We start from the raw sequence: 22,837 nt of genomic DNA on the forward strand, positions 1-22,837 counted from the left end.
CTCTACAATTCTGCCTATGTTCTGAACAGCTTGTTGTGCTGATATTCTGTCCACTCAGAGGTGGACGTCTGTACTGGTATTTTCTTGCGTGTTCCTGGCAAGTAGTGGTTTTTACRTGTAATCGTGCAGCAGAGCCTGCCACCACTAAGGCAAAATGACCAGCCGATCACCTGGAGCTGACTAACACGCACCTTCCTTCTTGGGTTTGAGGACTAGGCAGTGTAGCTTTTCTCATGTTTGAGACTGCAGCTCTGTAGACACCTGCTTTTCAGTTGAACATTGGCTGAAGTGCTACCCCAAGAGATTGCTGTGCTTCGGGACAGATGTGGAAGAAAGATTACTGCGATATCCAATGTCATGTCTGTTGATGACACTGCATTTGAGAGGCTATTAACCTTCGAGAGGTACTGCATAAAGAAATCCTGACATGACAGACTTTTCCTATGTGTTCTTTTCATTTCATAACTAGTTTTCTTCTAGAAGTGGTATCTCCCCCCCTTTTTTTTTTCCTGTTGTTCATACATACTTTCTGATAATAAAAGTCTCTAGATTTCTTAAAGTCCAGTCAGTTTTAGTGGTAATAAATATGAACTTTTACTTCTGTCAGTCTCTTGAGTGTGATCAAGTACAAGGAAGCTGTCTCTTGAGGTATGATTCAGAAGAGTGTATTCCAAAACAGCACATTGACTGAGATGTTTAAAATAGATGTCCAATTAAAGGTTGTCTGCATAGCTGGAAGATTAAAGAAATTCAAGAAAATTATGTTTAAGAAAATTACCACCTTCAACACTTTGAAAGTATGTATTTGTTCACTAATGTCATAAAGCTAATATCCAAGAAATCTGAGATTTTTTTTTCTCAGATGCACTTAAGTGATTTGCGAATATTAAGTATTTTGTTATTATTTCAAAGAGAAAGTTATTTCAAAGAGAAGACAGCAATTCAAAGCCACTCTCCCCTCTTTGATACTGCTAGAGAGTCACAGTATAGCTCCCATACCGATTACTCTATTTTTCCCTGCATCTTTACACTTTGAAAAAAATCTCTTAAGATGTGGTTTCCCTGGTTTGGCTTGTCTAGACTGGCAGAGATTTTAAAGTATTGCTTTCTTACCTTCAAACTGATTTCTAAATGAAAAAAAAAAAAGCCTGTTGTCTTTTGACTAGCTTATTTACTTAAACTTTTTTTTTGAAGTGACAGTATCTGCTTAGTTAACATTTCAGAAGTACTGCATAAAATTTAGTTCATTGGTCTTTCCTCTTCAAGGCTAGGAAATCTTTCTGCTCTGATACTTGGTCCCAACCAATGCTTTTTAATTGCTGTTGTTTTGTTTTTCTTTTTTTTATAAATTGATAAAAACAAGGAACCAAGAAAGTTAATATATATGGGCATCTGTGGATCTAAACATAGCTTCTGAGTTGGGCCTTATTYTGTCACGGAGGAGGCAGCTCAGCCTGTTTCTGCTCTGCTCTCTGCTTTTGAGGTCAGAGTCCCTCTGATGAGTGATCCTGCCCCTACAGAAGTAGCTTGCTCTGTCTGCACTGACATTCAGGTGGACAAATAGCACTTCAAGGCAGTCATATTGATTCACGACTTAATGGCACAAAACAATGAAGAGCTGAAATACTATATTGTTTTGTACATCTGCCAACCAAGCAGTATTTCCTATTTAGGCTTATTCACAATGTGGAACAACAAGTATCATATGCCACTTTCAACATTGCCATTACAGCAATGTATGGGAGATTATATCCTCTTTTTGGATGGATATATTCATCGTATGTCATTTTCCTTTTTTTTTTTTCCCTAAATTTTCTAAAAACACTCAGTTCTGGTTACTAAAAAAATATGTAACCATGCTTTTCTAATGGATAGCTGTAAGGCTGGATGAAGCATCATGACTATGCCACTGTTAGCATTCAAGTGCATTTCATTACTTTCTGTGTCAGTTTACGTTACCCCAGGACATTCTCAAACATCCTGCAAATTTTATTTTAGAAGATGCTGAGATTCTAGTGATGTTGTTAATACTAGAAAAAAGCTAAATGAAACATTCAAAACCATTTCATAACCTGAGCATATAGGAGTATTTGGAGAAAATACTCCTGTATTTTCCTAGCATTTTATTCTAAAAGTTGTCTAGTCTCTCATTGGGTTATTCAGTTTCTCCAAGGATGTTTACTTCCAGGTTCAGTCTTGTGACCTTAAGAGTTGAATATCCAAGTGTTTGTTACCTTCTCTTTGACAGAGGTAAATCTTATTTTATTTAAATACTCTTCTCCCTCCCATAATCTTCATTGTAATAATTGCACTGAAAAAATGCTAATGCTCTTTCAACTCAGCCCTACAGACTCTTACATAGGTAGAGTCATCTTATACACATGCACGTGCACACTCATTTTTATGTGTTTATGAATACATATATACTTACACATACACACACACATTTTCTTGTGGCAGTTATTCCTTGAAAAGGTGATGCATAGTTCTCTGAACTTGTTATAACCTTCTTCATCCAAATAAAAACAAAGATCTAGTCTTTCTCCTTGTATTTTTTTTTCTTTTTGGTCTTATTACAGTGAGAAAAATAACTTCGTTTTTACAGTATGGAATGGTCTTTGCAATTCAGACTGTRCTGGATTGGGGAAAGGCAGTCAGATATTTGTGAATAGCTTGTCTGTTGAAATTTTCAGTGGGTCAGTTCCACCATAGAACATCCTAAGAATTTGCTGAGACTTTTCCTGGTGACATCAAATTATGATAGCCTGCATTAAAACTTAGGGTGCAGAAGCCTAGCACATTGTAGAATGGGATTTGTAGTACAGCCACTTTACATTTGCAGTTTCCTACCCTTGCTCTGTAAGGTTGACATGGTCCTTCTTGTTGATGGCCATTTTGTTTTGAACTTCCTTTGACCTAAATTAAGATTTAAGATGACCTAAATAGTTTACGGAAGTAAACTATTAAGTAGTTTTCTTACTTTTGTTCTCCTAAACAATTTTCAGCTGCATAGTTTTGAAGCTTCTGACCTGATTTTCGTAGTGCTTTATATATTGCATGATTAATATCTAGGCTAGTGGATATTCATCTGTGAGAAGAAAATTGTTTTCCTTGCCTGTAGTCGTCTTCTCATTCTGTGGACATCCACTGGGTCTGGATCGGTAGACCTGAATACTTTATAGATTTGAAACCTCCCATTAAATGAATACAGTAAATTGCAAAAATTTCAATTTTCTTGTTAGTCTGGCATCAGAGATGGAGAGAGGGGTCTGCAGCTGTCAGGAGGAGAAAGCCTTATTTCAGGGATGGAAAARTTTTTTAAAATAAGTTATGCCACTCTAGGAATAAAAGCATCTAAGGTTTAAATGATGGCTCCTTTATTTTGAAAAATAAAAACTGCTAGGATGATGTTATTTTTCTTCTACTGTATTGTAATTTGAAAAGAGAGTTTCCTAACTGAATTCTTCAGGATCTCCCAGTCTTCCGTAGTTTTAAAACATTTTTTTTTAAATACAAGAAGAAAAGATCTGTATACAAACTTTAAACTCAGACTAATTTTAGCCTGATGTCTTTTAACTGCTTCCAGAAAAAGAAATAATGGCTCTTGACTCATACTTTTAAAATCACACTATATGTATTGCAGTTTAATCTGTGTATATGAGGAAAATAAATATATGTCTTCAAGATAGCCTGCTTCTTATCCTTGCTCTGTTCCGTAAGTCTCAAAAGAGTCTTTAAGGAACAGCCATATGGAGTTTGGAGAGAGGGAAGAGGTTTGGGGTTGTTTTTTCACCAGTTCTTTTCTTAGCTGAAAATGTAACAAGATGAAATTTGTTAGCAAAGAGAATATGTATGATCTTTAAGCTAGTTCAGTAAATAAATTGTTTGGCTTGGGATTGGCAGCTTTTAGAGACCAAAAATGACTCCTGTCAGTAGTAGTTGTGTCATTGGCCCTCGTCTGGTTTCTTCTTTACAAAAAGATTTCCAGAATTATTAAAATTAGATTTTGTTCTTGATCATGCATTATTTATATTTGTGTTTAAAAAAAAGCGAAGCCTAAACTGCAAAAATAGGTTTATGCAAGCTTATAGTCAGTGGTTACGGGAAGATTAAGTTCTGTTATGAAATCTATTTATATAATGGGTCTCTAGTTATGAGAATATTATAGCAAGAGCCTAACTGCAGTTTCTAATACTGATGCCCATCATAAGTTATGAATTATGTTACGCAGGAATAGTCCTGTGTACACGCCATGTAAGGATTGCTGAAACCAAACAAATCGTCAATGGTGAAAAGGGTACCTATGATTGAGGTGACAGCCTAAATTATTTTAACTGTTTCAAGTTCTCTAGGTAAATCAAAGATCCCAATTACCTAAATATAGAGTAACTGATAGCTTTTAGACTCCCAGAAGAGTCAAAACAGGATGTTACACTTTCAGGCTTGGTTTATTAAAAGCAGAACAAAAAGCACAAATCATTTCATCAGTAACTGCATACCAAAGCCATTCATTGAGCTTTAGTTGGCAGTATGTTCATTTTATGCACATTTGCTTTAGATTTTATCATCAATCAATCATCAGTGTTAGCCATCTTCAAAATTCGAATACAGAGCAGACTGAATGTATCCCTGAGAGAGAGAGAGAGAAAAAAAAAAAACTAGAAAGTTTCCCTGGCATGGTAGAGGAAGAAAGTCTTAATGAACAGAATTGAGACTCTCAGAAAAATTCTAAAAATTCCTGAAATTTTGATAGCAGTAGCCTGCTATTCCATATTTACATGCTATACAAATGAAAACTTTAAATAATTTTGTATTTGGTATTCCTTGGTTTCTCATTATTTATATTTATGCTTTTTTGTGTATGTACACAAATTAAATCTGAATGAACATTTCTAATGGTAAGAAGAAACTAAAAATGGCATAGGTTGTGAAGAAGATTTTGAAAATGAGAATTAAAATATAGTCAATCCTTTTCTGGAATACAGCAGTTTGGAACACGTAAGCAATTTAAGGAAGGCTCTATATGTTACACTTGAGCGTCAGTGTGACCCACTGTCAGTGTCCCCTTTGTCACTTTTTCCATGCTGTCTGCAGTACACCGTTGTTAGCAGGCACTGTTAGAAGGCAAAGGCTACGCATTTYATTTATACAACGTTTATGCAGATGTTCAAGTGCTCATTTCCCGAATGAACCTTTAGAAATTAACGCTATTAACTTTGCTGTTGGGCATACAATTCAGTTAARTCACATCATGTCTTTCTCATTTGAAGATGATCAAATTTACATATATGTGTTTKTGTTAGCATACATTCAGGCACTCAGTATTCGTTCTTCATAGAACACCATAAGTTGTTTGCAAATGTAGTTCACACAGAACGGTTGTAGAGAGRTGCCSAAGTATTTGGCACACAAATACCGCGTACTGTGGTCTCTGATAGTCCAATTTTACACTAATACCTTTCCATGAATCTCTGCAAATGTAAAACAAGTACTGTACAACAGCACATCAAATCTTCTCTGTATATTTAATGATATAGATGTTGAAACATTCAAAGAAATGTTTTGAGCTGTTTTAGCTGGAGATTGTGGCTATTCCCAGCTAATACTTATTTTTGGTTYGGTTTGAATTTTTGAATTTTCAGAATAGTGAAAAAAAAGTAAAATAAAATGGAATGAAACGTGGTCTTTTACCAAAATCAAATATTTTGCTTTGAATTATGTGTTAAAAAAAAAAAAAAAAAAAAAGCTGATATGTAAATGAAGACCCCTATTTGAGAAAGAAATAGATGTTCTCATACTGTTTGAAGGGGCAGCAATGGAAGTTTCACACTTTCATGACTCTGGATATGGGACTTTTTTTTTGTAGAAGTTAAGGCTTAAACCCAGCCTGGTCTAAAATAAAAATTTTAAACATGACTTTCTAGTTCCCAAGAGAAAACAATTTGGGAATATCCTATAGGAGCTCTTTCTCCTTATGGCTCCTGCTGGAGCCATCCTATATTGTTTACAGGTAGTAGAATGTTCCTCAAAGAAGGGGCTGAAACCTTCCCTTTGTGCAGCTGGGCATTCACCATCCTCCCGTGACTCACSCTGTCAAAAATTCATTATGAGCTGTTTGGTCAGTTTGGAAGCTGTATTTTTCTGTTAATAAATCCTGCCATAAACCATTTGAACAACCATTCCAAGCTCTCTCAAATCCAGAGTAAACTCTAGAAGTTTCAGAGAAGACTTCAGGAATACCGGAATAGATGATTAAAAGCCATGACAAACGGAAGACACCTTTGACTTGGAATTACTTTTTTGTAGTATTAGTATTGATGTGACATAGTGATAACTGAGGTTATTTCAACAGTATTTATTGCATAACCTAATTTAGATGCTCTAGCTGATACTGAGGGTGGGCTTAGGTGTCTAAACATGTCAGTATTATTTGAGTACTCAGGGTACTTGGTACATCCAGACCAGACTGGTAGATCTGCCAGAGGACGTGCAGCTGAAGGTCAACCAGGGCATCTAAGGACATTGCAAATTGTACTGGGTGCTTGTTTCTGGATGCTTGAATCCCAACCAAGTTTAAAGGGAATTGATTAACTTTGCTTTTTACTTTTTTACTTTCCTTTTTCTTTTTTTTTTTCTTTTTTAAGGGCTGAGGGGAAAGAGTTTAGTGAGAAGAGAGAAGCATTAAAAAAACAGAAGAAAGATAACTTACCTTAACATTATGATCCTAGAAAACTGGAAGGTTAGTAGAGCTCTCAATGGTTCAAGGAAAGTGAATGAAGAAAAAGTTGAATAGAGAAAAAACAGCTYCTTCCTAAGCTGATTTCTTATGACAGTAGATACCAAAAGTTAACTGGTGATGGGTTAAGTTTGAAAACAAATTGGTAAGAGTAGCTTTATGAGGATTAGTAGCTGATGAGATCCATTAATCAAAATAKGTGCTCAATTGATATACTAATTTCATCCTATGTAAGCGTTATTCTGTTAGTAGTGCTGTTATTTATTCTGTCTGCAGTGCTTTGAAAAACTAATTAAAACAAAAAGCTTACCATCAGTTGATAGTTGCATTTGGATTCCTGCAGTACATTAGAATAAACATACATATTTTTGTCTTTGTATCAAAATATATGTTAACAATGTTTTTATATTTTAATTTCTACATGAYGGTGAAACAATATGTTTCAATACAGTAATGTCTAGTGAGTCAGTAAAGTTCAAGCTATGGTCTTGTGTTATAATCCAGCTAGGAGAAATTTAGAAATATCTCAGTTATATTCACTGCCATCAGAGAACATCGAGCAGAAAAGGAAGAATCTGTTTGGAAAAAAGTGTTATAGTGAGTCAGATTTTACACTCCAGTAAAGGCCAGCAGAGCAAGGGGCACAACTGTATTCCAAAAAGAGGAAGCAAGACATTCTGAGAAGGATCTAGCTTTTTTTTAAAAAAATATTTTCTTCCAAGAATTTTGGGAGTCCTTCCAAGCCCTTGGTATATCTGTATGGACTACAGATAAGCTTTGCTAAATAAGCTTTCATATTAACTGTACAGACCAGATTTGTTATTACTATTTATGTTGTGGACATTCTTTCAGAAGCAAAAAGCAGCTTGAGTGAGTTTGCTGACTTTTTATGATACCCACAAGAGGGTCCAGCAGCAACAGGGCAAGGGAAGAATGGCTTATTTTGTATCCCACATAGATTCCTTTTCTGCCTGCTCCTGGCTCAATCTTCCTCTTCCTTCTGGCCACCAGACAAATCTACAGCTTCTCCTGCAGCTGCCATGAGGCAGCAAGTCCCTCTAGCAGCTGTGGAGCTTCGGCTGGATTGTCCCCGAGTTGTCTCTTGTATTCTCTTTTACTGTAGCTTGCAACTGTAAAGAGAAAGGTATAAGTTGTAGTTGCAGGGATACCTCTTTGGCTTCTGRAAAATTTGTTATTTCTCCATATCTATGAATCATTGCCTTGTGTTCAAGTAACTTCTCCCTGTTCTTGTCTCTCACTATTTTTACTGATGCTCACAAAATTTTTGGAGCATTATACAGTAGTATCAGCACTTTCCCGGTTTCCAGGCCTTTGGGTACTCGATGCTTGATTAGAAATATATTATGTCAGCAGTCAACTGTTTTTTTTTTTTTTTTTTTTTTTTTGAAAATTTTTTTTTTTTTTTTTTTGATCACTTCTAAAAGAAAGCTGTGCTTTGTGTATGCCTCCTCCTTCTCCCACTGCACACTTCCTATTCATTGGATAAAGTCTGGTACCACTTCATCGGTTGGAAAGGATGTTGTTTGATTAAAATACGCTTGTGTTTGTGTAGTGTCCTGCAGTCTGTGAGTGATGATGGTAGGTCAATACTGCTTTTCAGGATCACCTGTGAATACTCAGAAATCAAGAAAAAAAAACATAAAAGCAGTTCAGAAAAGCAGCTGTTGTAACAGCTGCACGTTAAAAGATGCTAAAGGTCTCCTAACTGTTGGATACATTTAAAGCTAATAAAAGAGATGACATGATTGTGATCATCTTTTAAAAAAGCCAAAGGCAAATTTTAAAAGTTTAGATAAGTGTTACTAAATGTTAATTTTCCAAATTTGAATGAATTACTCATGCTGTCAAAAAGATAACACATAAAATGATCAACAGCTTTGAGTAAAATCTTCAGAACTGTCATAGTCTTTTGTCAAATATTTTACATTTTCCCTATAAATAAGACTGTTTATGTTGATTCTTTGGGTTTGGAGAGTAGTGAAGCAGCTAGGAGGTAATTAAAAGCATAAGTTTCAGAAACTTGTGAAAGTAATTCTCTGTTTTGTAGACAGAGCTGATAAAATGATGAAAATGTTTAGCTTCAACATGACAGAAATATTGCATGATTATAGGGTGCAGGTTATAACGTGCTCAAAGTTCTGCTCAAATATCAGCTATTTAACAAAGCTTTTAACTAAGTTTGATAGAGAGTTGATTTCTTTTTACTTGGCTGATTTTCACAGATTTTCCATTCTTTCTATGTACTCTTCAGTAGTAATATATCTCACTATTTGAAGAAATTAGGTTTTATAACAGAATTTTAAAAGTAATTACTAGCTTTCGTACAAAAAATATAACCACTGCAGTTTAAATCTATGCTTACCATCAAACTAGAGATAAAATTGAAAAATTTCAACCCCATTTCCTAATTATCATATTATCTAATTTTCACTAAATTTCTATAATTCTAGTCTGATTTTGGGAGGCAAGTGTTGAATTTACATACTCCTTACATAAATATGCATGCTATTCTAACATGATGCTAACAGGTAAGCTAGATAATTAAGTATTTCTTAAAGATCTTACTATTTTAAGAAAAGGAGCTTGATAGTTTAGGATTTGTGGTAAATTATAATTTATTCTGGAATTAAATGCGTCTCTGCTGCTCCAGTCTTGCAATGATAGAAGCCTTCCTTAGTGGGACCACTGCCACTGCAGCCATGAACAGAGGTTTCGTATAGGGATGCTGCACATGCCTTTTTACATCACTTCTCCTGACTGCCTCAGCGAACACTACTGTGATGAGCATCGCTACTTCCACAGCTTCATGCAAGTGCAGGGACCTTTTTTCTATTTATATACATCCTTAACTTTATAGATGTGTCTAGTCTCAGTKACTTTAGTGGAAAAATGATGCTCATAAATATCCTTAGTTTCAGGAGCTAGAAACCTTGATTGCAGCACTGAATGTGGTATAGATGTTTAATTATATCACTATTTAATGGCATATTATGCCCAATACTTGGAATCTATGCATGATGTAACGTACATTAGCATAACATGAATTTTTKTTTTTTGTGGAGTATAATTGATGCTGTGAGGCTTCCTGTACTCTCTACTTCTGCCAGTTCAGTATGGGATAATGAACCTGGTACTTGACAGTRCTAACAAGATATATGTATATAGGGGATGTTTTTGTGACAATGTTCTGTAGACAAATGTATTTATCTTTTAACTTTTTTTGTTTTTTTTAGAATGCTAGGAGAGGAGGTTTTCCTTTGTGGCAATTGTCTGTTTTGGTTGCAATTAARGAATCTAAATTCTCCTTAGTTTTGCCATAAATTTGGGTAGGTTGCTCAGGGTTGATTTTCAGAGGTTCCTAGGATCCCTGTTCCTACGTAATTAAAGGAAAAAAAGCTATGAATTATCAGCACTTCCAGAAGTCGTGACCCTGCTTAGATTCATACTCTTAGTAAGAATGCTATTACTACRTTTCAGTGCCTGTTTAGGTCTCATTTTATAACTTGCAGACACAAATTATAYTGGTTTGACTTAAGCTTGAGTAACTCAAGCATTTGGCAATTTAAGGTTAAAAAATTGARTATTACAAGGGTGAAAATACAGAGATCAAATTGCCATTGAAAAGGTTTCCCATCCGGGGTGGAATTCCTGCTTTAAAAAAGGTACAGTAGCAAAGGAGAAGAAGTAGGAGCTAAGAACCACCATACTGAGTTGCATATTAGTCATGGCACTCACCTGATATCTCAAAGTGTGAGACATGAACCCAGGCTTCCCTCGTGAATACTTCTGAGTCTCCTTTTCTTTCTTTCTCCTTCCTACTACCCTACTGCTCCACAAATATTTCTTTTTTTGTGTGTTAATTGTCAGACTGGATAACCTCGTAATAGGTTCAAGCATTCAGCACAAGTGTMGGAGGTTCAAAGATCTATTTCCATCCAGTGCGATTAAGGGGCTACTTCAGGTGATCGTAATGAAACCTGAAAATACCCCGACCACGCACATGTGCATGCTGAACCAGAGACCTAAGATTTAGGCAAACCTTGCATCAGGTTGTCATTGAAACAAGCTGGTAGATTAATATTTCATCTCTTCAGGTTGTAATAAATTCAGTTAATTAGTCATTCACACACCAGATAGATTCTCAAACTCRCTCACCTGTGAACTGTCAAAATGAATAGTGCTGATTTCAAATACACTGTCAGTCATTGCTCCTGACAGGGATAATTTTCTGTCATCCTTTGTACTGCAGTCTTTCATGAATTTTAAAGATTTCTTAAAGGTAATACCACCATCAGAGAATTTGTATGCTTTTTGTGRTTCTTGGTTATTTATATGTATGTCTGTATATGTTGCTACTTTCATGCATACTTACATAGACGTGAAGCAAGGCTGCTTAGAACATTTTGAACACTATAGTATRCTGTAATATTCTCTCTTAGAAATGCTCTTTAAAAAGCATGTTTACAAGTAGAAAACAAAGATTTGCATTGTTGATGTTTTATTAGATGCAGTCTAGTATGTAAGGCAGTATATTGTATAGCTTCTKTATTATATGTAATCTCACAGTTCACATTCTTAAATAACTGGATAATAACAAATTTGATAATAATGAGGATTTGAGAGTGATAATTGAAAATTAACAATTAATTTTAGATTTTAAATAAAAGGTACTGTCAGGATCATTTATTTGTCTTCATGGAAGATACTCCCAAGAGCAAAAAGCCTTATCCTTATTTACAGCCAAATCAGGAATACTTATGGTTTAGAAGGCTTCATAACAAAAAAAGTTTATAAGGCTTAGTTGTGTGGGGTTTTTTACTTCCTGATTAAAGACTTTGAATGGAGTACAGGCAGATAATTTTAAGATGTAGAATTTCAAAAACCACGGTTGAAAATTGCGTGTTTGTATCTCAATAACTTTCTTAATTATTTGTGACAGAACTCTAAATATGGCTTTTTCAATAAACCGTGATGTTCAGAAGGCTTAAACATATGTTAGTGTCTTGCTGCCTGAATCCTGTTGAACAGTACATTCAAAATGTAGTACTGGGCATGTGCAAAAGCTTTGTTGTAGAATTTGACCCAAGTAAGAAAGAAAGAAATTTCCACATTTTATTACTTAATTTCACATTTATTGCAGCTAAAGTTGCTTCCTACTGCTTAAACTTACTAGCTAGTATTTAATGGGTTCCTCTATTTTTTAAAAAGGAGGAATTCATTTTAAATTTTAGAAATATTTATGTTATCAAGTTAGTAGGCCACAGTCATTTTTAGAACTGAGCAGGAATTAGATTTTCCCTTTAGGTAGGGAGTTCTTTCCCGTGAGTTACATCTTATTCTAATTTTTCCAGAAAATAGTAGTWGTCCTTAACCTAGTCAATATTTAATTGAAAAATAATGGTAATATGAAAAAAGTTCARTGGTGACTTTTAATGTTGTTTTCATAAGCAATAAATGCAATTTAATTTCAGTAACAGTGAATTGTGGCAGTGACACCACCAAAATTCTTTTGCTGTAGAATTCTGGTTCTCCCTACAGTAAATGCAGCTCTGTGCCTCAAATGCAATCATGTCTGGTAGAAACAATTATTATGCAATTAAAATGCATCATGATATGTAAGTATAGTAAGAGTCATTAAGATTGTGTCTTTAATTTTGATTATTCCTAATTTTAGAGCTCTTGTTCTCACAGGCTTAAATAATATTGCTGTTGCTTTTAACATTATTAATTTTTGCAAAAAWTGCTTTGATGGTATGTACTTTGCATAAATGTATTCAGTTTGGTTAGTGTTGGTGATATCAAAAAAGTACATTCAATGTCYGTTTAAAATACTGTATTCCTAATATATTTACTTTTTTATATWTTTTTTTAATGTTGAAACATGTTCTTTTACAACATTTGACTTCCAAGCCTTGCATGTATAGGACTTTTTTGGACTGTCAGAGCAAATGAAAAGAAATGTACTGCTTATTATCTTAACTAAAAATAAATGTTTTATCTGTAGTAGCCTATKCTAGAGTTATATTTAGTATTTCAATTAATCAGTGTAACAGAATCTTATCACCTGTGCTGTATTGCTGTATTTGTGTAAGAAGCGTTTTTCGTTCTTTAAAGGACATGAACCAAATATGTTTGCCTGAAATGTGGTATCTGTGCAACACCAGTAATAACCCAAAATTTCTTTAAAATTTTGGATGGCAGCAACCATCTTCTTTTTTTTTTTTTTTTTTTAATTCCAGAAAACTTTAAAGAGCATTGGGCTTTGTAATAGGGTTACACAGAATACAATTCTGTGCTGATAGTATATTTTAGTTTCCCAAAAGCAGCTGAATAAAATAAACTATGTCGGAACAGTAATAATTTTAAATTGCTTAAGAATAGTGGATTAAATTCTGCCCTTCAATGAACTTGTGCACTTTGTTTTAAATTATTACTTTTAATTACAAAGGAACTAGTGCACTGACAAAAATAAAATACTGTTTTTAAAATGTAATATTTGCTATTAGATCCAACTACTATATAGAATGGTTGGGCGAAATATGGCAAGTAATTAGCAATTGAATATTGTATAGCTTTTACAACAGTTTTATATAGTGTACGGATTTTCTCTTTACATCATTGTCAGTGAACTATGCCAATGAAGTTGAACCATTATGAAAAATATGATAATCTAAAACTACAGTTCGTAGCATATTGTGGGTTATATGCCAGAAAAGGACAGGTCACTGATACAGACCAGTCTACATCAGTTCTAGCATATTCTGGAAAAGTAGGTTGTTCATATTACGGCAAACAAATAAATGGGGATGAATTTAGCAACAATAAATTTAGGCTGAATGAGGTGCGAGAATCTCTTCCATGAAACAACAAATCAGAAATTGTTTTGGGTGGATAATAAGTTAAGTCTGAATTTTTATTGCATCTGAAAGAGTTAGAAAATAGTTCTTTCATGTTTAGCACAGGATCTTAAGGGATGCCCCCGACCCTCGTGTGGAAAAGAGTATCCCTGTTCCCTCTCGGGGAGCAGAGATGTGTGGAAAGAACCTAACAAAGGTTCAACAAAATCCAGTCACTGCACATTGAAGCTAGACAAATTGGAAGAAATAAATGGTATGTATTTAACTGAGGAAGTGAATCACTGAAGCAGTTTACCAAAAGTGGATTTTCCATCCCTAGCTACTTTAAAATCAGGATTGGACAATTTTTTCCTCTGAGGAATAAGAGTTAGTGTCAAACAGTTTTGGAGAAGGTTGATGTTTTCAGAAGCCACACTTGGATTGTCACAGCTGTACCTTTTGGCTTTATAATGTACAATTACAAATTTGGTAATATAAAGRTTATAGTAATGATGTCATTGAAATCAGAAGGGAGGCCATTCACCACATTTCCTTGAGACTTTGCTTGTATTTATGAAGATTTTAATTTTAATTCTACCTGGGCTTGTTTGTTCTCAACAGGTCTCATGTACACTATGTGAGGATTGAATGAAGGGARTCAAACACTGTAGTAGGTTATTACTGATATTGCAGGCGTTATTATTGCAAATATCAGAGGAAAGGCTTATTATCAATGATCTGACTTACTAAGCCTTTCTCTTGAGTGCACCTATGTCTCTTAACGTTGTAGCTTCTGCCTCAGGCAGCATATGATCCTATRAACAGCACATGTACGCATGGAGCATGGTTATTGTCCAGATATTTCAAGGGACATCATCAACTGGAGAACGTTTGAGTGGAAAATCTCATTTGTGCTATTATTTACAGTTAAAAGTATTAGAACGGACAGGGTATATATATACATCTCAATTTTTAGCTTCATATTTTAGTAYGTTGTATTGTATAAGTAGTTGACTTAATTTTGCTGACGGTGAACACTCCTGGTGCTTTATATAGTGACAGCAAAGCTGCAATGAAATGGGCAAAGCCCAGCAAGGCTGGAGGGAGACAGGGGTGACAATACCTAGCTCCTATGCCTGCCGCCTGCCTAAAGCACACGTGTGTAACAAGGTGCAAACAGATCTGTGCTCCTCTGCCTAYGTTCAGCGCTCAGTAGCTCCAACCCAGAAGCTGACAAGTGTCCCTTTGAGTAGTGCACATTGTAGTGGTTGTATAGTCATTTTAGTTGTTTCTTTATAATCTTTTAATTGTGTTTGTATACATGTTAAATTCCAAAGGTTTTTTAAATCATAAAATAGTTTAATAGCTATTGATGAGTAAAATCTTTATTGATTTTATAATGAAGATTTTAAAAAACTCAATTTCAAAGGAATTCAAGATAAAACTTACGTAGCAGCATTTCTAAGCGAATGCTTGCTTAGCGAATCTCCCACAAAAGAAAAGATGCAGCCGTAGCACGGCACTCATGCTATTTCTTTTGAGGCAGAAGCACTGTGTTTCCCAGGGTATATAGTCACTTACAGTGCTTCAGCATTTAGGAACTTCACTCCCCTKGTTTAGCTGCAGTTCTCCATTAGTTTTAATGGTGTATATAATTTTTGTGAGGACTCCAGCAGGCCTAGTTTGGTGTCTATTCTCTTCTCTGTTTTTGCTGTTTGCTTACACTCTACTGTGTGACAAAAATTGTTACTACATGTTGTCCCGAGGTGACTTTATTGCYATGCCTATTTCTGCTGACCTTAAAACAAATTTCCTTGTTACGGCAATGCTGTTTACCACACCTAACATGTTTAGTTGCTTTTTGTAAAGCGTGTCATTTGTTTCATGCCTTGCTTCATATAACACAGTGTTATAATTAAATAAAATAGTTCTAATCAGTTGGAGAGAGATGTGTTTTTGCATGAACGTAGCAAAAGTTTCCTTGTGCTGATGTTTTTACATGCCAGGTGCCAAGATGTGGTCATCTTGTTACCTGAAGCATGCCTGAAGCCGTTCACTTTGAATTAATCTCTGCTATTAACTTGTTAGTTAATATATAACCTTCAATAGAGGCACCTAATAGTGTATCTCAAATCATTAAAATGATGACGTTCATAATACTAGAAATGCAAAGCTACTGCTGAATAGTATTATCTACAATGTTATAAAAGTAGATTGTGTTCTGTATAAAACCATGTTCTTTGCTCATTTTTCCTAAATTGTTTAGGAAGTCAGGAAAAATAGTGAAAACTCAATAGCTGAAATTTCCAAACTTTAACATTTGGACTGTGTAGTTTCATAGTTTGCATCAAAGGAAGTAGCCTGATTTGTTAAAGTCATGTAAAATTTGTTAAGGTCGAGTAAAATCAAGAAGAATAATGGAGACTTGAAGTCACTGAAAAACATGTTTATTTACTTGTCTWGCTTTAGCTATGCAACTTTGAAAACCCGACCTAGTTTTTATTGATAGTTTTACAGCAGATGTGAAGTAAATTTTACATCTTAATACATATTTCTACTGTTACTTTTGAGCAGAACAAGAAGAATACATCATATATAAAACATTCTAGCAAAAAGGCTGATAATAAAAATAAGCTCCTTCATTTCCTGTCCTTCCAATTCCAATTTTCTTAGTCTTTGGAAAAAACTATGCCAAGCATTTTTTTAAAAACAATCAACAGTAATTAATAATTATTTCCTGTATTTCACTTGAGTCTGTTAAAGTTTATAGATGTCATGTTTCTTCCTTTTATATCCCTTCCTCCTTGATCTAATAGTGAAGTTGTAATGTCATTAATGGCTGTTTCCATTGCTGTTAGTGTGATGATGAAAATGCTTTATGACTTCTGTACTAGATCAAGCAGAAGGGAAGAGAACAGATTGATTGATCCGGTTACAGCACAGGATGTTTCTCTGACTATAAGCAAGTAGGGAACAGTACATGAAAACTGAATTATATCTTTTACAGTTGGATGTGTTTACATTTATATTGTATAGCGTTTAAATTTTTAAGCAGCTTGGAAGCAAAGAATTACATTGGAAGTGACAAAAATTTRTCTAATCTCAAAGCTTCTTGTTTCAAATTACCAAAAACATGTACTGTTCATTAAAATCCTACCCTTTGAATATATAAGAATTTAGACCTAGAAAAGTTGTTAGTGTTAAGCAACTAAAATCTTCTAGGTGGAAAAATAGGGTGCCTGCTATTGAAAGTGTCACTCTTCTGCCGTATCATCCCTTGTGTTATATATAAAGTACAAAACAAAATGAGCCTGATTTGTTCTCCTTTGTAGAGCCAGGCCGAGGCCCACTACAAAGGAAGTAAACATGCCAAGAAGGTCAAAGCACTAGAGGCAACGAAAAATAAACCAAAAGTGGGTGCTTCCAAGGACAGCGCAAAGGCTAACACAACCTGCTCCAGCACGCCAGTCACAGCCAACCTCTCTGACAAATCAGGTCAATGAAAATTTTTTGTTCTATACATCCTTTATTTTCTCCTTTTCTGATTATATGAGAAAATCTGATTGCCTGATACTGATCCATGACTTGTATTTTCTAAACTGTTTGGTATGCTTTCTTGTTCAGAACTGATTGTTTTTGGTATTATCAAAGCATTTTTCACATCTTTGAAACATCTGGTAATSTGGAATGCTAAAGTCTCTTTTCTTTTTCAAATAGTTAAGATGCTCTTGTGAAGTTTACTTTTACAAACTGTGGGTGTTGTTCATCCAACAACAACGAGGGATGGATAGGGGCCAGGGCAGGGGGCAAGTCTATGATGATTTTGAAATCTGAGGCACAAGAAATCTCTTTTTTTWAAAAAAAGTTTCCTTTCTGAATAATATTTCTGAAACATGCGTGTACCCCCACAGAATATTGTTACCTGGAGCCTCCTGGCATGGATGTTTCCTGACTTCCCCTGCATCGCTGGATTTCTWTTTTTTTCTTTTTTTTTTYCCCTCCCTCTGTGTTAGTAAGCTGTCAGCATTGTGTTACTGAATGAAACAAGAACTTCCTGGCAGTCTGAAATGTTGTTGTTCTTGTCATCCAGGGGAAAGCACCTCCTGTGGGTTTCCCAAGTGCTGGCCTAATAGGCTGCTGCTGATACATTTGCTTCTGCCTTGGTAGCCATTTACTATCCTCACCAGAGCTGAGCTTGACTCAAATGCCGTAAGGTGAACGGCACAGACAGTTCTGCCAAAAAAAAAAAAAAAAAAAGGAGTGTTTCCAGAGTATTTGCTGTTTGTATTCATGTTCTCCCCACAGCAGCAAAACAGTCTAGGTCTTGGCCCTTAGTGATGGCCACAGGTTTCTAATTTTGATCTGATTCACCTAACCACTGTATCTTTTAGGTTTGAGTGAGGTAACATGAATCCAAGTACCATCTTCAAGTAAACAAGACAACTTACTATAAAACAGTAGCAGACTACTGTTTATTCTAAATAAAATAAGAATGTAAATCATTAAATGGGAAAATATTTAAAATACTTGATAAAGATTTTACTTTCTGAAATACCTAGTTCAATAGCTTACTGCATGTACACAGTGTAAAAGCTCAGACAAGGGCTTAGTTAAGACGACTTCAGTTAAAACTTTAGTTTTTAACATCTTAAGCTCTGTTCAGCAATTTGAAAAGTCCTTTAAGCTGAAGGATGCTCTATGAATTTTTTTTTTAAATAAAAAAATCAGTTGCAGTGGAATGAGTTCCTTTAGAAAAGGGCAGGGGTAGCAACTACAACATGACACAGTCTAGAGTATTTAGGATATTTGGGATGTGTTTAAATATAGCTCTGAGAATGCAATAAGAGGCTGGCATCTATGATCACAGACTAACATAGTCTAGATGCTTACAGTGATGAGCGCTTGAGGAATGCGTGTAATAATAACTGGACTGAAATGTCACTGTTTACTTATCAAAGAAAGAAGAATTCTTTGATTGCCCTTCCAGATCAAAATAAATAGTTCAAAATGAAGCAGACAGAAAATTGAAGTCTCACCTTCTTTGCATTTTGTTTTGATATAAAAATTAGAAAGTAAATGCAAATGTTCTAAAATACTCAAAGGAGTCAAAACCAAGTTTCAGAGTATAAAAAAAGACCTTTTTCTGTCTTTGATCTATTTAGTATATGATCCATTTCCCATGTGTCAGTGAGAGCTGTTTGTGAAATGAGATATATATAGTGTGTGTGTGTGTGTGTGTGTGTGTATGTATACATACGTTTCAAGTTCAGTCTGTGTCCAGGTAAAATGAGAAGGCTCTGCTACTTGGGACTTTGTAGTTACGGGTGAACTCTTTGGACAATCTGACTATGAAAACTGCTTGTTTTCAGCTGGTATAGGGATATGTAATACCATGACCTCAGCTAGGCCAAATTTTGAACTCTATTTCAAATCATGGCAGCTCTTAATACTGCTTTGTTCTGTAACTGTGTCYCAGAGCAGCTAGACAAGCAGTTCATAGTGTCCCACTGATGACATCCTAGCATATGAGCATTTCTGTGCTGATGTGCTGTGTGGGGCAAGGACTGGAGGAAAGGGACCTAACTGAAAGGTTTTGTTTTCCAGCTGCTTAGTCCAAACCAATAATTAAAACTGTGCAACTAAACCCAGCGGCAGGTTGTTCTGAAGAGCACATCAGCATGGTGGGGTGCAGTACTGTGTCTACCGCTGAATGGGCCAGCTCAGATATTGAAAGCACTGTAGGCACACTGATTCATGCAATAATTACCATTTTGTCACATAGACGTACCATAATTTGGTCTGTTAGATGGAGCTGGCAACTTAGAAAGTTGATCTTGAGAGTCTTTTTGCTTCAATAGGGGCTCTCTGAGAGTGGTTTGATAAGAAAACTGAATATTCCTTCATTTTATTCCTAAATAATAAAGTGTAGAATTACAYTTACTTAGGAACATTATGAGGGATTGGTTTTCTCTAGTGTGCCAATTACCAATGGTGTTTATTCATCGACCAGGAATGAGATGTAATGTCCTAAGGGAGGGCTCAGTTCATATTTCACAAGTGCACCATCAAGACACTCCCGAGTAGTGTCATTTTTATTGCTTATTTTAGAACTCTTTCTGCCAGTTCTAAAATTATAAACTTTTCCACACGCATCTCTGTGGTTTAAATATCTTAAGATAGCCAGGTCTCTCTCTTTCTCTCTCTCAAAAAAAAAAAAAAAAAAAAAAAAAACTTTCTCCAACGTAACATTTATTTCCACTCATTTTATCTTCCACTCATTTTAAAGAAAAGACTTATTTGTGTAGCTGTAATAAACACCTTTTTAAAAGATAATCCTCAAGAAATACCAAAAACGTAGGCACATGAGGCCTGCACAGCTGAATTGTACCRTATTTATACTGAGGAGTTCTAGGTTATTTACTATACAGGTGTTGTCATAAGAACCTCAAAATATATGGTGTTTCTAGTGTATTTATTTTTTAATAYTCTAGTCCTGTTGAGTAAAGTGTTCCCAAATCATGCAGACCTCAAAATCTCTGCTACTTGTGTTATGATAAAATTTYGATATATATATATTCTGTTACTGAGATTAATAATTGTGGGTCACGCCCAGAAGTTGTATTGCCATTATACGCATCCAGCTGTGGGGGAAATGGTTATTCAAGAATGAAAACGCTCTGAGTTTTGGAATACTTACAAAAATTAACATTCAGTGGTCTTTATTGAGGGCGTAAGGTGAAAGAGTTTCTTGCATTAGATAAAGACATTATTAGTTTATGGTTAGCAAAATGTTAAATTCAGTCAGATACATCCACCAAGGAGTGCCATTTCAATGGCATTTTTTTCATGAAACAYTCTGAGGATAGTAAATTTTGTTCTCTTTTCATTCAAGATTTCATAGTCCTCTGAAGATCATTCTGTATTGTCAGCTTTTAAAATTCAGTCCCCCAAATGGAAGTCAAGGCACAACGCAGGATTTGCTGCTTGATGACAGCAATATATTTTTAGTTGATAATGTAATAAAATTCATAAATTCTCATAAATTCATCACATACTCTGTATTTCATGTGCAAGTACCATGCTTGGATTTACATAAATGTTATAGTATCAGTATCAGAATTGATACTGACAACAGTATGTTGTCAGTAGCAAATRTATTATGTAGATATTAGGTCTATTAGCAATTTGCTTGTGGGCATTTCTTGTGGGTTATTCAACACCTGTTTGAGAAAGTTGCAGTTTGATTTATGTTCTTAGAATGAAAGGTTAGCAAAAATGATTAGCAAATCAAAGTCTCTCAACAGGAAATGGTTGTGTTAGGTTTCATCTTTAAACACTTTCTTTCCTGTCACTTTTACTGTTGATACTTTTCAAAAGAGGATTTTCAAGCCTCATCCTTCCACGTTTGTCATCTTACAAATTGAATGGAAGGACAATTATTTTGCACATTTTGGTGTTGATGAACTTCTAGAAGGTCCTTAACTGTTCAGGTATTTTTTCAATCTGTCTAAAATAATGCTAAATAGCATATTTAGCACATCACAAACTTTGTACCTCTACTGAAAAATGATTGCAGGTGCCATTAGCTGAGAAATAAGCTCTGTGACTGGCACAATTACATTGATGAGCTGTTGCAATTCCTGTTCAAATTGAAAAAGGTCAGTCTTGTCTTTCTCCACTCACTGCATCAATCAGAAATACATGCAGGCTGGAATTTATTTTGAAGAAATGGCAGGCTTTTTCTCCTGTAGTTATTTAAATGCTGAAGTTCTGCATTAAAAATATATTGTAAGATGAAATTAACCTCTCTTTGCGTGGTTGCTGCTTTGCCTGAACATTCGTGTCCCATATCATTAAAAAAGTATGTTGTTATTAATTCCTTTTACTTAATCCAGTGCTAAAAGAATTGAGTTTAACTGCATATTTTTTCATTAGCATCCTTAAAGTTATTCATTTTTTCTTACTTTGAGGAGAGGTAAAGATAGGTGTTGACTAACAGTATGGACTACTAATCTAGCTGAGCAATGGGAGCAGAGCCTGGGATGCTTTAAACTACTCTCTTTTTAGCTAGGAGTAAATGACCATTTAGATAATATATTTATACATCTGATCTTTCAGATCAATGAGATCAGACATCTGTTTCTTGCCTGTAGTGTTAATGATGTGTTTATTGAATACTAAAAGTTTTTTTTTCTTATTTTTAGTGAAGATATATGTGGAATAGCAAAAATTACTAACAAATGATCAAAAAGTTACGTTTCCTCAGAGATTAAAAAAATGCCAGACATGGCAAAATGACCAAAACAAGTCAAGCAAAAAGTATAATGTATCACRTCATTCTCAATTCATCATTGCTTTTGCAACATATTATTACAAGAGTTCTTGAGACTTCAGGTCAGAAAATGAAGTCAAAAKTAGGACAAAAAAGCAGCTAGCAAAGAGAGAGTATGAGACAGAGATATTAATGTTACTTATAGGCTTCGCAATCTTCTGGGAAGAAGGATTCAGTAACTTCAAAAGTGAGGGTTATGGAATGAGATTTTGTAAAAATTCTAGAAAGAAAAATAATATATCCTCTTTTGTCACCTTAAAATAGTGATTATTTCAGTGATGAATGACAATATTATTTATGTAAGAAAAGTTTAATTTGTGAATCAAGCATTATGCTTCTAGATGAGTAAGAAATTCAAGTAAGTGAAAGCCTTGTCATTTTAGTAGGATTGAARTTGGATGTCTAAACTCATTACAATGCAAAACTCCCAATAGAGACAACTGCTCAGTTTGGGATTTTTTTTTGTTTTTGTTTCTGTTTTTGTTCTTTTTAAACAACTTTGGAAAGAGTCTGTGCCTCATAGTTTCCCAAAGCTCATTAAAAAATATATCGCGAAAGAAGTAATGCCATTTTTCTGATGCCAGAGACTTAGGTTTCTTATATCATCAGAGAATATATGAGGAAATGCTGGCGATCACTCAGACAGCTGCTAGTTGAATGGAGTTTTGTCTGGTTTTGAGCAGTGCCAGTTGTGCCACAATTAGAGGCAGTGTTGAGTTTGTAAAATCAGAGGTTCAGACCTCTGTCAAATGCAGGTGTGATGTTGCTTCCAAATGCTTTGGTGTAGCTCCTACACAAGAAATAAAATATCCCATTTTTGAAGCAGAACTATCTTATTGGAAAAGGTGTACTTACAAGTGGGGCAAAACAGGCTTGCTGGTGCCTTTGTTCTGCATTTGTTATCAACTATTA

General features: G+C 34.9%; 1 protein-coding gene across 1 annotated transcript in view; it reads left to right on the forward strand.

Annotated features, from left to right (window-relative positions):
• Window positions 1-22,837, forward strand: part of ZNF385B (zinc finger protein 385B) — a 139,153-nt gene that overhangs the window by 99,716 nt on the left and 16,600 nt on the right. The window contains exon 4 of the mRNA XM_085320956.1: window positions 16,926-17,088. Within this exon, the coding sequence (XP_085177082.1) occupies window positions 16,926-17,088 (163 nt within the window). The remainder of the gene's footprint in view (window positions 1-16,925; window positions 17,089-22,837) is intronic.

The sequence above is a fragment of the Rhea americana genome, unplaced genomic scaffold (assembly GCF_003343005.1).
Source record: "Rhea americana isolate MKP2758 unplaced genomic scaffold, rheAme1 scaffold_12, whole genome shotgun sequence".
NCBI classification, from domain to species: Eukaryota; Metazoa; Chordata; class Aves; order Rheiformes; family Rheidae; genus Rhea; species Rhea americana.